At 39.3% G+C, this 24,921-nt stretch overlaps 1 protein-coding gene across 5 annotated transcripts in view; it reads left to right on the top strand.

Moving 5' to 3' along the window:
- LOC124126338 overlaps positions 1 to 24,921 on the top strand; it is a 96,615-nt gene that overhangs the window by 20,246 nt on the left and 51,448 nt on the right. Inside the window, exons 1-2 of one of the 5 annotated variants that reach the window (XM_048399937.1) lie at positions 5,705 to 5,825; positions 24,503 to 24,679. In XM_048399937.1, coding sequence (XP_048255894.1) covers positions 24,565 to 24,679 — 115 coding nt within the window. In that variant the 5' untranslated portion in view covers positions 5,705 to 5,825; positions 24,503 to 24,564. Of the gene's footprint in view, positions 1 to 5,704; positions 5,826 to 11,378; positions 11,452 to 12,130; positions 12,262 to 24,502; positions 24,680 to 24,921 lie in introns of those variants that run through there. The other 4 variants (XM_046489746.2, XM_046489747.2, XM_048399938.1 and 1 more) reach the window with 4 other exon arrangements.

Below are 24,921 nucleotides of genomic sequence, written 5' to 3'. Positions count from 1 at the left end.
TGTTTAACGTCGCGTCCAAGATTATTGCACTTATATAGCGACGTGCATGTACGTGTGTGTGTTTGTGTGGCTGCTTATACTAGTCCGGACTGATGCCGATTTATAGTGCTAGCTCACTGAGATACCATGCCGCAGTTTAACATGAATAGCCCACTCAGACACAGTATACTGACTCCGAGCCGACCAGTCTTTGTTTTAGCCCCTTAATGCCGAGCGCCAGACAGGGTAACAACAAGTACCATCTTTTAACGTCTTTTGGTATGACGCGGCCGGTACTTGTGGCAGATTTAGGGGTGTTGGAGGAGGGTGGGTATTCGGGTGACGTTTGTCGGGTGGAGGGTGTTGGCGACAGATAAAGGGGTATGAGTGTTAGAGTCGGTAGCCGGGTGTCGGGGGGTTAAAGCGTTCGCTCGTCACGCCAAACACCCGTGTTCGATTCCCGATATGGGTACAATGTGTAAAGCCAATTTCTGATGTCCCCCGCGGTGATATTGCTGGAATATTTCTAAAAGCGGCGTGAAACCATACTCACTCACTCACATCCAGATCTCTTCCAGTGAGCCTATAAGTTCATCTCGTGCCCATGCTTTGTAAACCCACGTTGCTGGGCACAAATTGAAACATTGTGATGCAAGTTTAAGGAGATTCACAATTGCCTGGACAATGAAGGTACATATTAATCGATACTTCGTATGAAATGGAATACAATTCTTGCTAAAAAAAAGATTGATAATATTGAAGATATAACATGCATATCACATTTAGTAATATGCAGATTTAAGGAAATGCTTCGCTTTCTCATGTCCCCCGCGGTGATATTGCTGGAATATTTCTAAAACCGGCGTAAACTCACTCAATCTCAACGTAACTATCACGCCACGCCGACGCTCCTATCAGGGCTGTGATAGCCCATATTGCATGAGAATTGTACAGTTCTGAATGTGGATCGGGCGCAGTAGTACTGGAAAAGGCTGTTCTTTCTGAGTTAAGTTTTGCAAAGGAAGCGATTCGATGAGTGAGTTTACTTACGTTTGTTGTACAATTGCTCTAAACATTTGTTGAAACTAAACCCCAGCACTGATAATTAACAGGAAACTCGCAGTGTATTAATATCCCAAACACTATCACACTAAGGGTCCAATAAATACGCTACTTCTCTAGGTTTCACAATCAGCTGCATGGAGTAAGTCTGTCAATAAATCATAAATTTAGTATCTACGAAAACGTATCTGACCTCAGTTCATGTGATAAAAGAACTACCGTAAAGACTTAAATGATGGAGTACTGTCTTTCTCTTAGTGCCACATGTGTTAATTATTATTACAGATATAAAGGAATTTACATATGAAATTATGATAGATCAGCATACCGGTAATTATGATGGAACTACATATGTAGTAATTATGATGGATCTGCATATGTAGTAATTATGATGGATCTGCATATGCAGTAAGTATGATGGATCTGCATATGTAGAAATTATGATGGATCTGCGTATGTAGTAGTTATGATGGATCTACATATGTAGTAATTATGATGGATCTACATATGTAGTAGTTATGATGGATCTGCATATGTAGAAATTATGATGGATCTACATATGCAGTAATTATGATGGATCTACATATGTATTAATTGTGATGCATCTGCAAATGTAGTAATTATGATGAATCTACACACGAAGTAATTATGATGAATCTACACATGTAGTAATAATGATGGATCTGCATATGCAGTAATTATTATAGATCTGCATATGTAGTAATTATTATAGATCTGCAAATGTAGTAATTATTATGGATCTGCAAATGTTGTATTATGATGGTTCTTCAAATGTATTAATTATTGTGGATCTGCAGATGTAGTAATTATTATGGATCTACAAATGTATCAATTATGATGGATCTGCATATGTAGTAGTTATTATGGATCTACATATGTAGTAGTTATGATGAATCTTCATATGTATTTATTAGGATAACTCTTCAAATGTTAACGTTCGCTTAATACATTTGACCTAAATCAAACAAAACAGATTATGACAGGCTCTCAATATGAAACATAGAAAGGGAAAATGTGTATTTTAATCACATGATGATATTCAGAAAACGGATCTAGCGAAATATCTTTCTGCTTCAACTCTTGAGACCTCAGATCCTGCAGGATGCTTAGCTGTAATTGGTGCATCCTCCTTTGGTCGGCGTTGTATCTGCGTAGTGTCATGTACCTATCAGGATGCAACACGGAATCTTCCCGGATACAACGGTTCCGACTGGTCGCACAAAATGTATCACAAGTATATTTCTTTAGGGAGCGGTTCAAAACTTCGACGTCGGATAAAATTTCTATTCTAACATTTTGTAAATTTCACTCTTATAATATAGCAGTCTATCATGTGTAAAAAGATTTGAAATACAATAATGATTTGCTTTTTCTTTCTAATTACTGGCTTCACCCTTTTGTTCCTGTTACTGACCTCACCGATAATTGTCATCACTACCCTTTTGTGGACACAACAGGCTTCTCCACTCCAGTATAACCACATCTGATATCTACGCATATCAAAATGTTTGGAAAGTATTTTCAATGAAACGGGCTTCATTTTCTATTGGTTAAGCCAACAAGCAATTCCTCCTAATGTCCTTAAATCTATCACGTCGTTAAGATTATCTGATATAGCAACTCAAACATGGAGTGCAGAGATTACACATTCTTCTAAAGGTATCACATATCGCATATTTAAAACTGAACTCGTCCTTGAAAAGTATTTATTAGTTATCCCTTTCTCGTTGGCTGTAAAATTCCTTCTGTTTAGAACCCCATGCCACCATTTACCTATTGAACTAAGTAGGTGGCACAACATCCCTGTCAGTGAACGAACGTGTAAACTCTGCGACATGAACGATGTTGGTGATGAATTATATTTTTGTTTGTCCTTTTTTCAAACCCCAACGGAAAATATATGTTCCAATTTCATATGCTAAAAACCCAAATATGTTTAAATTCAAAGAACTTTTTAATTGTAAAAAAATCAATGTTATTGAGAAACTCTGTACATTCTGTAATGTCATTATGAAAACTGTACAATCTTCCTTGTAAACCATCCCGCCATCTTATGTATTTACTGTCTGCACATTTGTACCTCATATGTACCTCAGTGTAAATAAAGTTTTGTTTTGTTCTATCCTGCTACTGTAAAAACATTGCCTCCTTCCTGTATATATACTTGTCAACCATACTCTGTATATCACTTGCTTGATAACGATGTTAGAACCTACACCGAAACGTTGCTCTTAATTGTAATAAAGAAGTTGTTTATCCATAAATCCTATCCTTACAGTATATTAGATATACCAGGTCATGACAGCTTGATCTGGGAGCTTTTCTTCAGTTTTCAAATTTTGAACAGATAATTTTTCAATAAAAGTGTAGTCTGGAATGGAAGTCGCCAGTTTGAAACTAGTGCTGTGTTTTGATTGGCTAATGTCGACTTCTTGTTATAGTCACTTCATTGGTCGGTCAAAGTTCGCGAAAAAGATTTTTCTGACGTGACCTGTAATGGGATGTTCTCATATCTTTGTATAGTGGTAGCGAGAATTAAGATATCACTTTTAATGAGATTGAACGTGCACCAGCATTGCGCGTAAACGGCACAACTATATTGGCACCAGCATGTTGTCTCAGCATTACTGTCAGAGGGCACGGGTGGCCCAGCCGTCTAAGGCGCAGCGATTCGCTGTGCAGAGCTGCGTCCCTTGGGCACGTCAGAAACCTATGATTGTGGGTTCGAATCCCGGTTCGCCCCGATTATGTTTCTAGGTTTGTCGGCACCATACCCGGGGGTTTTCCCGAAGTGGTAAACATATGAGACCTGCATCACTTGGGGCTTTCCTACCACATCAAGCTGACACGCCGTGATATAACTGGCATATTGTTTAAAGCGGCGTTAAACCAAACTCACTCACTCAGTATTACTGTCCTGTGTCCCTTTCATGGACATTATGCAGTGGTGCTCCAGCAGTTACAGTGAACGAACCTCGAATCATTACAGACCCACCCCCAAATCTGCCATGCTGCATTACGTTGACGTGACGTCCTCACATTGACGTCCTCATATTGACGTCCTCACAGTCCACGTGCAATGTTTCCAATGTGTTTGGACGCGTGAAGATCCGGGGTAGAATAGGTCTTCAGCAACCCATGCTTGTCGTAAAAGGCGACTATGCTTGTCGTAAGAGGCGACTAACGGGATCGGGTTGTCAGGCGCACTGACTTGGTTGATGCATGTCATCGTATCCCAATTGCGTAGATCGATGCTCATGATATCAATCACTGGATTGTCTGGTCCAGACTCGATTATATACAGACCGCCGTCATATAGCTGGAACATTGCTGTGTGCGGCGTTAAAAAAGAACCAAACAAACAAATCCAATGTGTTCGGATGTTGGCAGTCACTCTCTGATTTGTTGCTGACAACCGATCAAAGCACTTATATTCGACAATCCTCTACTATTTTTGGAGAGTATATCATACAGCTAAAAAGGTAATTCTGTGTAAAATCGGACCAATATGCCTTCACTTTCATTAATACATTCCTTATTCCTTGTTCAGAAATAACATCGTTTTGAGTTCCACTTCCCGTTATCAAAAATTGTGAATGAGTGAGTGAGTTGGGTTTAAAGTCGTTTTTAACAGTATTCCAGTCATATAGCGGCGTGTCAGCTTAATGTAGGAGGAAAGCCCGAAGTGATGTAGGTCTTAGACGTTTACCACATCAGTGAAATCCACGAGCACGGGTATGGTGCCGACAAACCTAGAAACATAATCGGGGCGAACCGAGATTCGAACCCACAATCATAGATTTCTGGCGTACCCAAGGGACGCAACTCTGCACAGCGCATCGCGGCGCCTTAGACGACTGGGCCACCCGTGCCCCCGTTATCAAACATAAGATTTGGACTTGACGTTCCATTTTCTTCATACAAACGTACGGCGAGACACTTATTCCAATTTCTTTGTTAAAATCCAACGTTTATAAATACAACAAAATAAACTACTACAGGTTTCAATGCTACCTATTAGGATTGTTAGCAGCGACCGGGTAGCCTAGTGGTTAAAGCGTTCGCTCTTCACGCCGGAGATCCGGGTTCGATTCCCGACATGGGTACAATGTGTGAAGCCCATTTCTCATGTCCCCCGTCGTGATATTGCTGGTATATTGCTAAAAGCGGCGTGAAACCATACTAACTCACTCACATCCAGATCTCTTCCAGTGAGCCTATAAGTTCATCTCGTGCCCATGCTTTGTAAACCCACGTTGCTGGGCACAAATTGAAACATTGTGATGCAAGTTTAAGGAGATTCACAATTGCCTGGACAATGAAGGTACATATAAATCGATACTTCGTATGAAATGGAATACAATTCTTGCTAAAAAAAAAGATTGATAATAATGAAGATATAACATGCATATCACATTATTAATATGCAGATTTAAGGAAATGCTTCGCTTTATCAAGCCACACATGAGTATATTGAGATCATTGCTACCACCAAGGTTTGAATATATATAATCAGCTATAAGCTTTTCCGTCCGGCCCATATCTAACGATCAGTTTTAAAATCTGACAAAAGCTGTTATTAATATAGAGCAGTCAGCGCGTGTTATTGCGATGGAGGTACCGTGCTTCCTCCCCGTGTCGCTACCCGGATGTAGAAACGGGGAGATAAGTGTTCATTGCTTTCCTTCGTTTTGAACGCTTTCTGTCGGCTAGTCGTTTGTTTAACAGTTGGTCCTTCGTATCTCCAGGGGCCTCTGCTGACGGTGAGTACTCCAACACTTGATGATGATGATGATGATAATTTTGATGATGATGATGATGATTTTGATGATGATGATGACGACGATGATGATGATGATATTTTTTGCATCCCAAGAATGAAGTTGCTATACTCCCTAGACTCTCGATGCCTTAGCTTTGGTACCTCCCAATTTCTTGACTGACATAGGGATAGTACCCGGGTTTTTCTAACTCAGCCTGGGTAATGCAGAAGGCTGCAGTCTTGGGGAGTCTTCACACTCTCCAAAGGGTTCTTGGTAGGTTTGACAAGGAAGCGCTTCCTAAAAAGTCCCATTCGCTGTCTGGGCTGAATACAGATGCCCTCAGCTGATGAGGCTTACAGACCTGTCTCTGCCGAGACCACCCGACCCCCTTTGCTGCATTTTTAATCTGTAAAACAACAACAACAACAACAACAACAACAACAACAACAACAACAACAACGACCGGGAACAACAACAACAACAACAACCGGGTACCGAGACGTCACTACTGAGTTTACAAAGGAATATTTCAAACAAACGGAAACAAGAACTTTACAGTGAGGCGCGTGACACCGACATGTCAGTTAAGTTGTCTTTACAAATTCGGCTGGAGCCGAGGTAATGCTGACATTCTCTTTTTCATGGATAGTTTAGCCTGTGCCAAGTCCCAATAACAGAATATTTTAATCATCATATGCTGTTAACTGTTACCTAAAACCGGCAAGTCTGTACCATTATATCCGTTATACCATGTTTCCGAGAGTCAAAATATACCGTTATTTTGTTTCGGTGAGTCAAAATGTATCGTTAAATTGTTTCGGTGAGTCAAAATATACCGTTGATTTGTTTCGGTGAGACAAAATGTACTGTTATATTGTTTCGGTGAGTCAAAATATACCGTTATATTGTTTCGGTGAGTCAAAATGTGTGGTTAAATTGTTTCGGTAAGTCAAAATATACCGATCAATTGTTTATGTGAGTCAAAATGTATCGTTGTATTGTTTCGGCGAGTCAAAATGTACCGTTAAACTGTTTCGGTGAGTCAAAATGTACTGTTATATTGTTTCGGTGAGTCAAAATTTACTGTTATTTTGTTTCGGTGAGTCAAAATATACCGATCAATTGTTTCTGTGAGTCAAAATGTATCGTTAAATTGTTTCGGTGAGTCAAAAAATACCATTAAATTGTTCCAGTGAGTCAAAATATACCGTTTTATTGTTTCGGTGAGTCAAAATATACCTTATTTTGTTTCGGTGAGTCAAAATGTACCGTTAATCTGTTTCGGTGAGTCAAAATGTACTGTTATTTTGCTTCGGTGAGTCAAAATATACCGTTAAATTGTATCAGTGAGTCAAAATATACCGTTACATTGTTTAAGCCATGTAACGACACATTCACAGGAAGCCCTTTTTAGGTGAAGGGTACAATGTGTGCAGCCCATACCCGCCGTCCGAAGAAGGGTGGAATACTGACAAAGGCTGCCGTAAAACCGTTAAAGCGCTCGGTTCAAAATTATAATAAAGAGGTATCTATTCTACAGTGGGACTACTTCAAATTTCAAAACACAGTAGGTTAATCTCCTAATTCACTGACATTACGATAACCTGCACGGCGATGTCCTTGAGACTATTACTTGACGCGGGAATCGGGCTGCTATGTATATACCTGTAGATATAAAAGCAAAATGGTGGACAGTGTTTTGAAATTTAACTCTTAGAATACAGTTTTCATTTGTTGTGTGCCTGCATGCACCCCGTTTGAATGTTACGTCATGGTTATGTCCTGATGTGAGTTGTTTTATAAGAGGAAAAAAAGTACACTTTGACAATAGCGGTTATCAGTCCCGCGTTCAACAAGTGGACTCTTATCAGGTCAACGGATTTAGGGAGACATTTGACATGTGTATAGATCACTACAAAAATGTCCAGCTGGACAAGTTCGTATATCCTTTGGTATAGATGAGATATTGTAAAACCTAAACAATTTGGTATAGATGAGATATTGTAAAACCTAAACAATTTGGTATAGATGAGATATTGTAAAGCCTAAACAATTTGGTATAGATGAGATATTGTAAAGCCTAAACAATTTGGTATAGATGAGATATTGTAAAGCCTAAACAATTTGGTATAGATGAGATACCGTAAAGCCTCAACAATTTGGTTAGATGAGATACCGTAAAGCCTCAACAATTTGGTATAGATGAGATATTGTAAAGCCTCAACAATTTGGTATAGATGAGATACCGCAAAGCCTCAACAATTTGGTATAGATGAGATATCGTAAAGCCTAAACAATTTGGTATAGACGAGATACCGTAAAGCCTAAACAATTTGGTATAGATGAGATACCGTAAAGCCTCAACAATTTGGTTAGATGAGATACCGTAAAGCCTCAACAATTTGGTTAGAAGAGATACCGTAAAGCCTCAACAATTTGGTATAGATGAGATACCGTAAAGCCTCAACAATTTGGTATAGATGAGATACCGTAAAGCCTAAACAATTTTGAATACATGAGATATCCAAAAATTGTTTTCTTTGTGTATAATGGTAAAGGGAGATAATTGTTCAATTACAAAAAAACCATACACCCCAATATCCAGGGTATTATATCCCTATTCCATTAGGATCAATATCCTTAGAGCATAGCTTCCCCCCCGCCATGCCCACTCATACACAGCATTCTGATTCTGAGCCGATCTGTCCTTACTTTTTTCCCTTAACACCGAACACTAGGCAGGGTAACAACAATTTGCAAGTACCGTATTTTAATGTCTTTTAAAATGACGCGGCTGGGGATCGAACCAGCGATCTGCAGTTCTCGGCGTAGTGAGTGAATGAGTGAGTATGGTTTTACGCTGGGGGACACCAGAAATGGGCTTCACACATTGTGCCCATGTGGGGAATCGAACCCGGGTCTTCAGCGTGACGGTTCTCGGCGTAGACACTCTATCCCACTAGATCACGGAGGTGATGGAATGGAATAAATGGGGACAATTCCTGAAATGAGATTATAATTCTTTGAGCTAATTTGACAAAAAAACATTCTTTGTATCATATTTAAAAGTTTCAGATTCATAAACTCTACGGTTTCAGAGGCTGGAAAAACAAAACAATGGAAAGGTCCTAGAATTAAATCACAAGACAACGTCACTGTAAATACAGTTAATCTAGACACATGAGTGTCTGTGAAAGTCAAATTCCATTCAAATCAAATGCGCCTAAAACCATGGCCTGTGTTATTCTTAACTTAATGCATAAACTATCCTTATACATGCATCAATGCCAAATTCGGGCGGAAAGATAACAAATTCAATATGGCCGGCATAACGGCCATGTTTGCAATCAGATCGGAATTTTCTGAGTAGGTCTTAGAAACTTCATTACTGAGATTGTATGGACTAAACCTTAGGCATTGTGGTTTCAGAATAGATGTCTAAAGTGTAATTATTACGACGGAAGGACAAAGACGCCACGACATTATCTCATTTGAATTGAACGGGGCATGATCATGAATAGCTTAATATCGTAATTGCGAAGATACGTTTTCGTGACATCAATGCTTTGTTTATTTATTTGTTTGTTGTTTAACGCCACACTCAGCAATATTCCAGCTATATGACGGCGGTCTGTAAATAATCGAGTCTGGATCAGTGATTGACATCATGAGCATCGATTCACGCAATTGGGAAACGATGACATGTATCAACCAAGTCAGCGAGCCTGACCACCCGTCGCCTCTTACGACAAGCATAGTCACCTAGCTTTTACGGCAGGCATGGGTTGCTGAAGGCCTATTGCAAAGTTGCCTTGCCAATAGAAAGGAAGAGTGAGTGAGTGAGTTTTGTTTAACGCCGTTTTGACAGTATTTCAAGCGTGTTGGATAGATGTGGAAGGAATGCAAGTTATGCAATGATTCAGGCATCCTCTGTATCATTTCGTAGATATAGAGGATGTGATGCAGGTCTAGACGGTTATCACTTTGGTAAAACCCAAGAAAATGGATATGGTGTAGACTAACGCTTAGTCTCAGAAGAAGGAAATATTGATAGAAACAAACCAATCTATTGATACAGAAAGAGACACAAGTTGTGGCCATATATCTTGTAGCTGCTATTTGTTGTGTCACAAGCCCTTGTGGGTCACATATCGCGTCCTCTTCGTGGACATTTCTATCTCCGTTTGCGTCCGAGGATATATGTGGGATGCATTCCAAACCTCTTTTCAATGATTACTTTCATCAGCGGGGTATAGAAAAGCGACAAATATTTAGGTCAAGGTAGAGAGCATCAATTCCACTTCGGTTCCATAAACGCGATTGTTCCCGTAACACTAACACTGTTTGCGCCTTCTTACATCGCCTAACAATCAGGGTAGAATAGGTCTTCAGCAACCCATGCTTGCCGTAAAAGGCGACTATACTTGTCGTAAGAGGCGACTAACGGGATCGGGTGGTCGACCAGGCTAGCTGACCTGGTTGATGCATATCATCGTATCCCAATTGCGTAGATCGATGCTCATGATATCAATAACTGGATTGTCTGGTCCAGACTCGATTATTTACAGGCCGCTGTCATATAGCTGGAAAACTGCTGTGTGCGGCGTTAAAACAACAACAACAACAACAACAACAACAACAAAACAAAACAAAGAAAGAAAAAGACATGACCTAACAATTAAGTGCGTGCCAGTAGAAGCCATCTCAATCACTGGATTGTCTGGTCCGGTGCCCCGTTCCACAAAGCGACCGTAGTTTCTAAATATAATCTAGACTAACACTTAGTCTTTTAAATATGTTATTTTGATAGAAACAAGCAACAACATTTGTGAGTGAGTATGGTTAAAGCCGATTTTAGCAATATTCCAGCAATATCACGGCGGGGGACACCAGAAATGGGCTTCACACCTTGTACCCATGTCGGGAATCGAACCCAGGTCTTCGGCGTGACGAGCGAACGCTTTAACCACTAGGCTACCTGTCCGTCCCTTACTGAAGAGGAGCCCAAGTGAGATGGGAGTGGACCTGCGGAAAATCTAGACTTGCTTCGTTTAGGGCTATAGCATGCCAGTTATGAATAACCAGGATACACTATTGAACAGTGTTTTCTCCGCCCTTTTATACTTATTATTTACTAATAATTATGTTGACATGTGTGAGTTGGTTAGTGAGTGGTTCAACCATAGGAATAGCTCTATCAAAATCGTAGGACACACAAAGGTCAATATTTTATATTTTTTTTCACAGCTATGTTTTCCTTTGGTGGAACACGTTGAAGGATTAGAACAAGATTGATTGAAAATGAGTTGGTACAAGATGCCACACAACTTGAGGCAGAATAAAATGCATATATATTCATTTAAAAAGAACAAACTATTCGCATGAATAAATACGAATCGATATAAAAAATACTATAAAAAAGACTACACGTGAATACAGCTCAAGTTTGAGCACAAAGAAAGATATGAATGTGTTTTCATCACGCTCGTAACTCGGCATTGATGCATAAACAACGATCACAATAACACTTACGTCACAGCCAATCAGATTGCGTCTTAAATTCATTCCCGGAATCCCAATTCTTGGAAGCGACATGCGTGGCGATTTAAACCCTCGAGTTCTGTCGGTGAGTTTGAACAAATATATGAACATTTGACTTAACACGGTGACCTGCTCAGAACACCGTGTGTGAAACTGTTAACAAATCGCTGTCACATTAGTTTCTTGCAGCCATGCTGTGATGGGAGGTGGTCGTGTGACCCATTTCCATTTGCTTGGGTTTTACCACTAGCTATACAGTTACGCTGATGGTGCTTCGCTGATGCGCGTTACGCTGTTGTGTGTAGTCATTACTTTGACCTCTGGCAGATATGTGTATATTTCATTTGTGTCAGTAGAGTTATGTAATCATATTAATAATATATGGCATTTCAGTACTAATTTCAAGGGCTGTCAAATCTAAAAAACTGGGGGCGTTCAAGAGTTCTCCCCCTTTGTTTGTTATTACACGCTCAGTATTGAATACTTCAGTAAAGACCCGTGAAGATCCGGGGTAGAATAGGTCTGCAAGAACCCATGCATGCCGTAAAAGGCGGCTATGCTTGTCGTAAGAGGCGACTAGCGGCATCGGGTGGTCAGGCACGCTGACTTGGTTGATGGATGTCATCGAAATCGGTGACGTTTTGCTGAGGTGCCGTTTTAGCCTGCACCCATTATATTCACTGGATTGTCTGGTCCAGACTAGATTGTTTATGCAGACCGCCGTCATATAGCTTGAATATTGCTGAGTGCGGCGTCAAACAACAAACCTACAAACCTACAAACCAACTTCAGTGAACAAGATGATATTGCTGCAGAGCATCAATGGTTCCCCGCCATATAATGTCATATGCAGAGGAAGGAAGTGTGAGCAGCGGGAGGAGAGAATTGGTGTAAAGTACAAATTGGTTGTTATTATCCTTTGTGTAGATAATTCCTTGTAGAAATCTGTATTGAATATCTAAAAGTTTTACATCCTTCAGTTTATATCTATAAACAGTAAATATTGTTTTCCAATTAAAATCACAGTGAAAAATGGATTGCCACAAGTTTTATGACACGTTAATACATTATTAAAGTTTGATATAAGTGTGTCCAGTATTTTGTCTCATAACATGCATTGAAAGCTGGCTTCTGACATTTGCTGAAGTCAAATTTAATTTGAATTGTGACTTGACTTGTATATGTATGATGTTATGTTGTCGTAATGAAATATGATGAATGAACATGATGAAGTACAAATGAAAGATGTTGACACAATTGGTAACTTTTTACAAAATAAATAATCATCTGTTACCCGAATATCTTTGTAGTCTTATTCCTAATACAGTTTTGGAAAGCACAAATGATAACTCTAGGAGTATACTTTGTACAGCTAGTCTTCATCAGTGAAGTGTAAAACAAGAGTATATGTGGACTCATTGATACTAGCAACATAAAACCTGCTTATTTTGCCATCAGAAGTTACAAAACAGACAACAGAGATTGTTGCTATATTTACGAACTTGCTATATGGAAGGGAAGATAATGGGATACAGTGGGATTTAAGTTACGGAAACAGGATATGTCTTATTATTTACAGTTGCTTCAGGTTGGCGGCAGAGATCTTGTTGTTCATCATGTTTATTGTTCATCACCGCACTCAGCAATATTCCAGCTATATGACGGCGATATGGGTAGAATTTTTTACCTTATCAGTGATAACTCACCGGATGCCTATTGTGTACTTCCTATTCTTTGAATGACATGGTTATATACTCGTTACTCGTTCAAGTTAATATTTCCGCTATCCAAAGTGTGCAGTGAGGCCGTCTTACTGTTTATGGTCATTTTGGAGACATAAATGAGAAGTTTCAGTAATGCAAACAAAGACAACTCACATTTTGCTCATTTACTTCAGGCTAGCGTTAATTTCAAGATTTAGAATATTCCCTCCAATGACGGTGCAAGGTGTGAGTATATAGGTGATAACAAGCAACATTTCTGGATATTAACAGCAGTTTATCTTGGATTCCAAATCCTGCGCTCTGGGCAGGCAACAATTGAAAAAAAACAATAAATTTGTTCAAAATGTTAAAGTACCTCTGTTTTTTTAACAAATAAGAACTTTAAAAAAAGATATCTTGTTTTATCAAAATAATGATTCTTCTCCATTTTCCTGCTAAAAGTACCAAGTTTGGAATACGAGTTAAATCCATGTACTGTCATGGTGACTGATTTACGACACCCATTGTCTAAAGAACATTTAATTGCAAAGGCTCATTACCCTGGAGCCATGACATCTATATGCCTTGAAACATTTAATTGCTGTTATTTATTAGATGCTAATCCTATTTGTTAATCCCCATTTTTGTGTACATCAACCGTCTGCCATCCTGAACAGGATGTGCAAGTATGTCACTGATGATTTACTGTTTACATTTATATTTATTACTTACTACATGTCAGGTGACCTTGGCTATATAAGCCTTGGTCCAGAGAGAAAGAGAGAAGGAGGAAAAGAAAGGTCTTACCCTTAGCCTAGCTAGGGTTAGGCTGGGTGCTCCGGGGCACCAAGACAACAACCACAACCACTATGTGCTGACCTGGCACAAAGTGTCTTTTGTATGTATATATCTACATGTATAAAGTAAAACTGTATATACCGCAAGCCATCGTCTCCAAGTTGTCACTTCCTACAGGAACCATACGTCGGCTCCTTGCATATACGAGTATGCAAATTGTTGATTAATCAACGTCAGACCGACACGCGTTGTTTATCATGGAACTGTTCTGGGTGAACAATACCTTCCAAATGACGTGCTGGTTTTCTTGGGGAATTAGTCAGCAAAGAGCCAGAGTCACAGGAGACTAATCACAATTTTATTTACAAGAACAATTAACAATTTACAATATACTTAGATAATAACTGAGGGTGCCACAGAGAGTCGGTACACACTCTGGGCTGTGGGAGAGAGGTCTGCTTGGTAAGAGAGTCAAACCCCTTCTCTGCTTAAAACCTGCCTACAGTATGTATTTAACAAAAATTTAAACAATAAAATGGAATGTGATTGGATGATACACGATTGGTTGTGTCCTAAGCTAAATGGATGGCTAGACAGAGGGGAATACTAAATCCTGTTTATCCTGTTGGACTGGCACTAATCTTGTTGATAATTTACTGGATGCTTTGAAAGAGATTAGGGTGTCACTATAGATGAGCTTGTGTGGGGGCTAATCCTTAATGCACTATAGACGAGCTTGTATGGGGGCTAATCCTTAATGCACTATAGACGAGCTTGTATGGGGGCTAATCCTTAATGAGTCTTAATTGAAGTAATGTTATTCTAATATACCCCGGTAGGTGATGACAGATATACTTAAATAAATATCCTTTGTCTGGGAGATGGGATCTTGATACCTTAGGCTAGCATTTATCTAAAAGCTTCAAATCAATTAAACTATGTAGACGTAACTCTTGTCTTATTGAATAGTATGTCTAGAAGACGCGCTCCCATTACCTTAGGCTAGCAACCATCTAAAAAGCTTTAACTGAAACTACTGATATTTTATATATGCATTTTACCTAATGATAATTATTACTTGCTAAACTATAATTATATGAAGGGTGTATAAATATTACGCCATGATAACTCATAAAAGCACTTGATGTAGATCTAATTATTATAAGATAACTTAGTATAAATGTTATCCCATGATAACTTCCCCTCCGTCTGAAAAAGTTTGGACCCCAAACGTGTAAAAATAAAAATAATTAAGGCTTAGATGGACAATGTATAAAGTTTGGGTACTGGTAGTAGTGAATAATAATTATTATAGAGTCTCTTTGATATAAGGAAACATAATATAAAAATGCTGTCATCAGGGGTTCTGGATGTGGAGCTGGCTTGTCTTGGCACTCTGTACTGGTGGTTTTATGGGTGATGTAGGAGGCCTTGAGTTCCACATCCTGGATTGGGGTTGTAAGGTAGTAGGCTGTGTCCATGGAGGTTTTACATGGAAACAAAGAAAAGAGAGTTAGCATGTTCAAATAATATGTCATATATAAATACTTCCTTAGTTTGTCTGTAATAACTAGAAAATAAAACAAATATGATAATTATGATGTAAAAGATCAGTACATAATTATTACTAAACGGTGTCATGACCAGGAAGAATGTATTGGCGGCAAATTACAAAAGTTTATCATGAAAAAAATAGTAATATCCTTCTACTTTTGGATACAATCATTAGACACATTATATGTGCATGTGCATATAACAAGTGCATTGATTTGTTACATTAATACGGTATACAAAAGGTGTATATCATTGTTAGTTTTCGTAACTATTTGGTTTGCCTTTTCTTTGTTTTGGTTCATTTCGGTTGTTAAGTTTGCTTTATTTGAATTTGGTTTGTTTCGCTTTGATTTTCCTTTGGTTCAATGCGATAGGGTTTGGTTTATTTTGCTTCGGTACGGTTTGGGTTCGATTCCCAGTATGGTTTGGTTCGCTTCGGTACGGTTTGGGTTCGATTCCCAGTATGGTTTGGTTCGCTTCGGTACGGTTTGGGTTCGATTCCCAGTATGGTTTGGTTTCGCTTCGGTACGGTTTGGGTTCGCTTCCCAGTATGGTTTGGTTCGCTTCGGTACGGTTTGGGTTCGATTCCCAGTATGGTTTGGTTCGCTTCGGTACGGTTTGGGTTCGCTTCCCAGTATGGTTTGGTTCGCTTCGGTACGGTTTGGGTCCGATTCCCAGTATGGTTTGGTTCGCTTCGGTACGGTTTGGGTTCGTGTCATTTCACTTCGCTTTTGAGATTGGTTGATCAGGTCAATGCTCAAAATTTGTTGTGATACAAATAACTCAGATGATCAGGCTGATGCCATTTGTTCTCAACTGGCGACCCATAGTGAAAAGACTGGACACAAGAAAACATAACAAGATACAGCTAATAGCTGTTTCGTGATTTGCACCGTTTATTCAGGAGATTTTGTATTTTGATCAAGAATATGTGCAATTGGCATTGTTTGGTATGTATGGAGCGTTGATCCTGGTATGGTCGCGTGTGACTACGGTCTGTGAGTGAAATACGGTAGGAAAAGGTGTTGATGTTTCCCAAGTCTGTATCTGGAAAAATAACCCTTTTGGATTTATAAATTGGTGCTTCCTCTGGATCATATCGAGGATTATCTTCTAGACCGCACCACTCACGGAGATCATTCCCGCTATCATCAAGGTAGCGCTGTATGAGGTGGGGAGGAACACTTTCGAAATAGCATGTGAATTGACCAGGATATTCTTTATATGAGACCTTGACATAGCAGTCTCCTTGAATAATTTCAATGCCCATAACTCTTTCTATTTTATGTTCTACTCCTCGTAGGCGTTTTGGAATAAACGGATATGGTTTGACGTCTAATTCTATGCATGGTTTGGTGTTGTCTTGCTCGACATTTCCTGACATTGTATTCCCTGACAGAACATTGACTGATTTATTGTCTGATTCCTTTTGGTCGAAAAACTTCTTCAGTGGACGTTTTCGTCGTTTTCCTGACATACTTCTTTTGAGGTGAAATTCTCTCCGAATGGAGTCTGGAATGCTGCTGCCATACTCCCATGTGTTTCCTCTTTCTGGATCCTTCCATTTTACTCTGTAGTAGATTTTGCCATTTGCTCTCTTGGAACTAACAATTGAGTGGATGTCCTCTGGATTGAAGACCTGAGGGATGTCCTTGGTTTGATTACCTGATGTTGGACTTGGAGGTTGTACCTGGCTGTCGTCGGGTTGTTTTCTGGATTTGGGCTGGTGATGCTTACTATTCACTCCTCTTTTCCCTTTATTTACCTTTTCATTTACCTTGGTTGGAGCACTAGGACCTGGTGTGGCATGATTTTCCTTCATGGTTGCCGTGGGACTGGTAGGTTTTTCTGTTGTACTTGAAGCAGGGTTTTTCTTCTTTGTTGGGGTCTTTTGCTTCTGACTCTTGTTGCTGGAAGTACCTGCCTTTGTTTTGGAATTGACCTTCTTACCTTTCTGTTGTGGAGGTGATTGATCAGTAGCCTGGTAAGTTGAACTTGTTGATGGGGAAACTTGTTGCTGTCAAACTGAGTATCATTGACTGGTTCCTCGTTGTCATCCATGACTCCTGAATCTATGTCACTGGGGTTATTGAGGTATGGTTCTGGAGGATACTGTGGACGATCAGCAGGATCAAAATATGGCTTCAGACGGTTGGCATGGACCAGTGGTTTGTGTATTTTGTCGTCAGAACTTCGGCGCAGTTTGTAGGTATAATTTGGACCTGTATGGATGATATAATAGCTACCATACCACTTTTTGGTTAATTTGTTGGAAAGGCCTTTTTCAACTTTTTGACAGTAAAGCCAAACTCTTTGACCTGGGGCAAATTCTGGTTCTTTAGCCTTTCTATTATATTGTTCTGAATACACCTCCTTAGCCCGAGCATTGTTTTCAGCTGCGATTGTTCTAGTGATTTCAAGCTCCTCAAGCAAATTGGAAAGATAACTTTTGTTATTGTGGCCTAAATTTTCTTTTGGAATTAATGCTACATCTTGTGGAGCTCTCATTTCTCGGCCGAAAAGCATAACATATGGGGATTTTTGAGTTGATGAATTTGGAGCCATCCGATAGGCCATCATGATGCCAGGAATAAACGGGGCCAATCATTTTGAGACTTGTTACAGTAGGCTCTTAGTGATTGATTGATATAAGAGTTGAGCCTTTCTACACAGCTGTTAGTTTGAGGATGGTATGGGCTGGTATGGGTAAATTTAATTGCCAAAAGTTCACAAATTGCTTTGATAAGTTTGGACATGAAGTTCTGACCTCTGTCTGAAATTAAGGTCCTTGGAGCGCCATACCGACAAAATATTTCTCTGACGAGAACATCTGCTACTTGTTTGGCTTCTTGGGTCCGAAGTGGAAAGGCTTCACACCATCTAGATGATGCATCTGTGATGACTAAAATGTATTTGTACTTATCTGGTGTTGTTGGCAGGGGACCGAGAATGTCAACGTGCCATCGGGTGAAGACCTCTTCTACAGGTAGTGGACGAAGTGGTGCCTTCTTGCCATGGTAGTGCCTCTTGGTCTGTTGACATACCTCACATGTCTGGACATAAGTAGCAATATCGCTGTACATTTTGGGCCAGTAGTACTTAGGTCTCATGGTGTTGTGCATCCTTTCTTTCCCATGGTGGCAACCGCCAAACTCTGAGTCATGATAGGATTGCAGGACTTGATTTCTGAGGGTTCTTGGGACTGCCAGCTGTTTAATGAGCTTGTCTGCGTGGCCTTTCTGTCTTTGTGGAACGAATCTGTATAGGATGCCATCATCAAGTTCAAAAGTATTGGCTTCGATAAGAATCTTTTGACGATCCTTTTCATTTTGTGGAAGGACATCATCCTCTTTGTAGTCAAAGATTTGGATGAAATCTGGACAAATCCTTTGTAGGTGACATAAATTTGGATGTTCTTTTATACTTACTTCAACCAATGTGTTTTGGGTAACATCAGCATTTGTAGCATGTAATGCTACGACAACATTAACTGGTACTGACTGATAATCCTCTTCACATTCAAAGGTGACTGACCAATGTGTTGTCTGTGTGTCTGATTCTAAGTGATTGACAATAGGAGTGCAATTATCCTCAGTCTGAGTTGTCTGTGTGACCTGTGTGGATGAATGGGTGTTTGGCAAGATTGTACTGCTAGTTGATTTGCTTTGCTGAGTTGAAGTTACTGAGAAGACTGTTTTCTCAGCATCTTCTTCTGTCTGATCATTACAGTTCATATTTTCCTCATATTCCCTACGTGAGAGAGCATCGGCATTCCCATTGGCTTTGCCGCTGCGGTGAACAATGTCAAAAGTGTAGGTAGAAAGTTCCAAAGACCATCGTCCTAACCTACCTGTGGCATCCTTGATGGATTTCAGCCACTTCAATGCTATATGATCAGTGTAGAATTTGCAAGGTATGGACGAAAGGATCTAATGGCTTCAACTAGAGCTAAGCCTTCCTTTTCTGTAATGCTCCAGTTCTTTTCGCTGCCATGAAGAGCTCTACCACCAAAAGCTATTGGATGTTCATTATTCTTCTCGTCTTTTTGACTCAAAACAAAACCTATGCTCATATCACTGGCATCAGTTGCAAGAAGAAATTCTTTGTCACAATTTGGATACGCCAGAACAGGTGTATTACTCATAGCATGTTTGAGTGTGTTGAATGCCTGATCACACTCAAGTGACCATTGGAACTTTGGTTTCTTTCCTACTTCTGCCTCTGAATGCTTCTTTAGCAAGGCATTCAGTGGAAGGGCTATGTGAGCGTAATTTTTCACATACTTCCTGTAGAAGTTCGTGAGACCTAAGAAGGAGCGAATCTGCTTTTGTGACTTGGGCACTGGAAAGGTTCTAATTGCTTCAATCTTTTTGTCATCAACTTGAACACCTCCACATGATAAAACATGACCCAGAAAAGATACTTTGTCCGTTGCAAAATTGCATTTGGATGGCTTTAGTGTTAATTTTGCCTGTTTCAGATAGTAAAATACTTGCTCCAAATGTTGGAGATGCTCTTCAAAGTTTTTGCTGTAAATTATCAAATCATCAATGTAGATCAGCGCAACCTTAAAAAGCAATTTTCTTAGCACCTTGCTCATGAGCTGTTGAAAACAAAGTGGAGAATTTGTCAAACCTTGGGGTAAACGTTTGAACTGATAAAGGCCTTGATGGGTGACGAAAGCAGTTTTATGCTTTGAATCTTCATGTAATGGCACTTGGAAGAAACCATTAGCAAGGTCTAAAGTTGAGAAGATCTTAGCTTGTGCATTGGCGATGTTATCAACAACATCATCAAAAACAGGAAGAGGCCATGACATTGGTAAAGTGACAGAATTCAACTTTCTGTAGTCACAAACAAATCTATATGAGCCATCACGTTTCTTGACTAGGATAATGGGAGCTGAATACATAGATGTTGACTCCTCGATCAAATCATACTTCAGAAAATCATCTATAAGTTCTTCAGTGACTTTTTGGAGATGAGGAGATTGACGATATGGTCTACTCTTAACGGGTTGGTGGTTGCCAGTGTTAATGGTATGATGGTGCAAGTCAGTCTTACCTAAATCTGCAAGACTTGTTGAAAACATGTTTCTATTTTGTCCCAAAAATCTAAGTAGTCTGTGTCGTTGGTCTGGAGTCAGTTGTGTATTGGTCAAATCAAATCCTAACTCCTGTGCAATTTTGACATAATCCCTGGTGTCATTTTCTCTCTTCTCATTGTCGGTGTTAACGGTACTGATGAATGGTTGGTCAGAGCCGATTTCAAAAACAGAGTCTTTGTCAATGTAACTAAATTTGCCTACAACTGTACCCTTGTCAAGAACCTTTTCTTCTTGGGAGGGATTCATAAGCCTAAATGTAGCAGTCTTGCTTTTTGATTTAGAAAGAGTTCTACCGCCTGCTACATTAGAATGAGCAGTGAGGGAAGCAATGGGTTCAATGAGGATGAGGGAATCCTCTTTGGTCTCTGATAGTCTTACCTTGAAATGAATTTCACTCTGAGGGGGGATGTAAATCTGATCTATTGTTTTTGCTAATCCACTAATCTCATGCACTGAATTGGCTATGAAATTGATATATTGCCTATTTGAGGTGCTGTTGTTGAGTATCAAGGAATGACAGCTATAATCTAAGACTGCATCATTGTCATCAAGGAAGTTCTCACCTAGTATCACTGCCTTCGGCAGTGTAGGCAGTACATAGAATCTTTGAGAAAATTCCTGATCCTCAATGACAAAATCTAACGCAACTGAACCTAACACTTTATGCAATTCGCCGCCAACACCTTTTACCTGTGGAAAGGGTGAGTTTCCAAGAGTAAGGTTTTCAAAAGCTGTGCTCAGAAAAGCAGACGAAATACAACAAATGGATGCCCCTGTGTCTACTAAACAATTTGTTGTTGTGCCAAATTTTGCCTGAATTACACTTTTGGCAAGGGGCGTAACTAAAGACACTGTTGGAATTTCACTTTCAAAGTTACTTTCCATACCAGACTCCATATTTGCCATGACACCTATTAGTATGTACCGTACTAAATTAAAGGATGACAAGAAATCAACAATGTATTACTTACAATATTTGAAGACTTTTTCTTCCTTTGTTGGTGTCTTTGGAGGAGTTGGTTGTCTTTAATCCAGTGTTGAGGTCAGAGGTTGATGCAGCTTGCTTGTTATTCCATCAGATGATCGCAGTTGGACATGTCCTCCAATGGGTTCTTGTAGCTGGTCGTAGTTAGTTCCTGGACTCTGTGGTTCCGAAAACGATGATTCTCCGCCAAATTATCATGGAACTGTTCTGGGTGAACAATACCTTCCAAATGACGTGCTGGTTTTCTTGGGGAATTAGTCAGCAAAGAGCCAGAGTCACAGGAGACTAATCACAATTTTATTTACAAGAACAATTAACAATTTACAATATACTTAGATAATAACTGAGGGTGCCACAGAGAGTCGGTACACACTCTGGGCTGTGGGAGAGAGGTCTGCTTGGTGAGGTCAAACCCCTTCTCTGCTTAAAACCTGCCTACAGTATGTATTTAACAAAAATTTAAACAATAAAATGGAATGTGATTGGATGATACACGATTGGTTGTGTCCTAAGCTAAATGGATGGCTAGACAGAGGGGAATACTAAATCCTGTTTATCCTGTTGGACTGGCACTAATCTTGTTGATAATTTACTGGATGCTTTGAAAGAGATTAGGGTGTCACTATAGATGAGCTTGTGTGGGGGCTAATCCTTAATGCACTATAGACGAGCTTGTATGGGGGCTAATCCTTAATGCACTATAGACGAGCTTGTATGGGGGCTAATCCTTAATGAGTCTTAATTGAAGTAATGTTATTCTAATATACCCCGGTAGGTGATGACAGATGTACTTAAATAAATATCCTTTGTCTGGGAGATGGGATCTTGATACCTTAGGCTAGCATTTATCTAAAAGCTTCAAATCAATTAAACTATGTAGACGTAACTCTTGTCTTATTGAATAGTATGTCTAGAAGACGCGCTCCCATTACCTTAGGCTAGCAACCATCTAAAAAGCTTTAACTGAAACTACTGATATTTTATATATGCATTTTACCTAATGATAATTATTACTTGCTAAACTATAATTATATGAAGGGTGTATAAATATTACGCCATGATAACTCATAAAAGCACTTGATGTAGATCTAATTATTATAAGATAACTTAGTATAAATGTTATCCCATGATAGTACCATGCACCTACCACACAAGCTCAAAATCTGAACCCTGAGTCTGTTAACCCCTTAAAGACCAGCTTGGGATTTATGTAGACCTGCATGGAGGACAATATTTGGCCCCAATTCTGCAGCAAATGTCGGTAAAAATTCCCAAAATTGGAATTAACTTTTTTCCAATTTCTGTTTTATAGTTGTAACTAGGGCTAGGACGATACACCAACTATGCGATCCGATACGTATCACGATACCTTGGTCACGATCCGATATGTCTTAAGATACTTGCATGTGCTCTTATCTGTATTGCATAGGCCATCTTTGTCATAGACAGGATGGACAAATACCTGGCACACTAACGATTTACAGTTGGCAGTGTTAGAATGGCACAATGGACGAAAATACTTACGTTTTCATTGCTCATTTTCACAAGTAATTAGTGTTTGGTGTAACATATATTAAAAAATACATTGAAGGTAAGGATCAATCACTTTTACTTTCGTGTACTTGTATCGAGAAGTAGAGAATCGCGATCCACCGATGCATCGGTGTCTCGTCCCACTACTAGTTCTATACTGTGATGGATTTGTCGAGGTGACTTGAGTGCCACTGATCACAACAAGAACAATAAAGTGGAAGAGACTTAAATGCTTAGTTTAACATTATTGCATTGAATGAACTGTTAAAATTTGATGCTAGAATGACTCTGAATTTTGGAATATAACTTTAAACAACAATCACCTTTCTGTAACAAAATAACAGTTTTTTACCCAATGTGCCTGCAAGGGCACTTAGTTTGAAATCTTAGATAAATCCATGCTAGCATATGTCACAGGGACCATTTCTAACCTGGACGTGCCAAGTAATTTTGTTATTTTATGAATATTTATCCCCCCGGCATATAATGCTGGGGGATATAGCGATCAGCCAGTCTGTCCGTCCATCCGTCCATAATCATTTCCTTTTCCGGGGCAGAACTCAAAAACAATTCAGTGTATTTGATCGAAACTTTGCAAATCTATCAGTCACATACTGAAGTTGTGCCTTTTGCTATTTAGGAATTTTAGAAATTTTTATTTTTTTACGTTCCATGGCAAGTTGGACTTAGGTTCTATAAGGGTGGTGTTCATTTCTGGAGCATAACTCAAAAACTGTTAAAGTCTTTCTTACAAAACTTTGCGTGTCTACCAGGTACATACTGAACTGGTGCCTTTTGCTATTTAGGAATTTTAATTTTTAAAATTCTTTTTACGTTTCCATGTCAACGAAACTTTGCATGTCTATATTTTGCAACTCTACGATGAATAAGCTTTTAGAAAATACTACATGTTAGTTTCTGAAAAATATGTACATAGGAGAAAATTGCTGTCAAAAACAGAACATTTTGCTCAATTTTTACATATTTTTCTCCCAATTTGACCGTTTATTATTTTTCTTTTGACATTTTTTTCATGTCATACGATAATGAGTATGATGATCAATGACTCTACCTAATTTTGTTTTATTATTTTCACAAGTAACACTTGAAGAGACATTTTTTTGCAACATGCAGAAATCCATGGTCCACTCCCCCTCTCATGTGGTCACTTGTACGCGAGACGGGAGACCTGTCTCGCGTACATGTTAGTATTGTTACGTCCTCTACTATTCAAGAACATTCAACTCTTGACTTATTACATACAGAATTGCACATTTACTTGTGGTTACTTTACAGACAGCTGCCGGGGGGATCTGTCATCTTTCTGATGACTCTTGTTGTTTCAGGCCATTTAGTTTGAAATCTTAGCTAAATCAATGCCATTTTATGTTGTAGGGACCATTTCTAACCTGGACGTGCCAAGGTTATTTTGTAATTTTATGAATTTTTGTTTCAGGCCATTTAGTGTATGTCTGTTTGTAACCACGACAACAATGTTAACTGGTTACAAACAGGAAGATGCCTAAGGTAACAGTGTTGCTGTTAGTCCTGTGTGGGGTCCGATGGATGGAGGCTGACAATGTTTGTACGGAGTACTGTAAAGAAAGCATCATGTTCTTTCCCTGTACTGGATGTAAGTATTTTTCAAAATTGTAGACAATAAATAGAGATTCTCACCCGAGTGTCTTTTGATATCAAATATATCAACGAGTGTTGATATATTTGATATCAAAAGACACGAGGGTGAGATTTTATTTATCATCCAACATCATTCTTCCAACTTTTTCAGTTTGTAGACAGTATTATGCAGTGTCTTAAGTGTAAAAGGTACTGCTAACAGCTTCAGTAGCAGAGCCATTAGTGATGTCATTTGAT

Source organism: Haliotis rufescens, unplaced genomic scaffold, assembly GCF_023055435.1.
Source record: "Haliotis rufescens isolate VD_foot unplaced genomic scaffold, xgHalRufe1.0.p SCAF_2, whole genome shotgun sequence".
NCBI classification, from domain to species: Eukaryota; Metazoa; Mollusca; class Gastropoda; order Lepetellida; family Haliotidae; genus Haliotis; species Haliotis rufescens.
The sequence above is the reverse complement of the archived record's forward strand: the minus strand, read 5'-3'. Positions and strand labels throughout refer to the sequence as shown.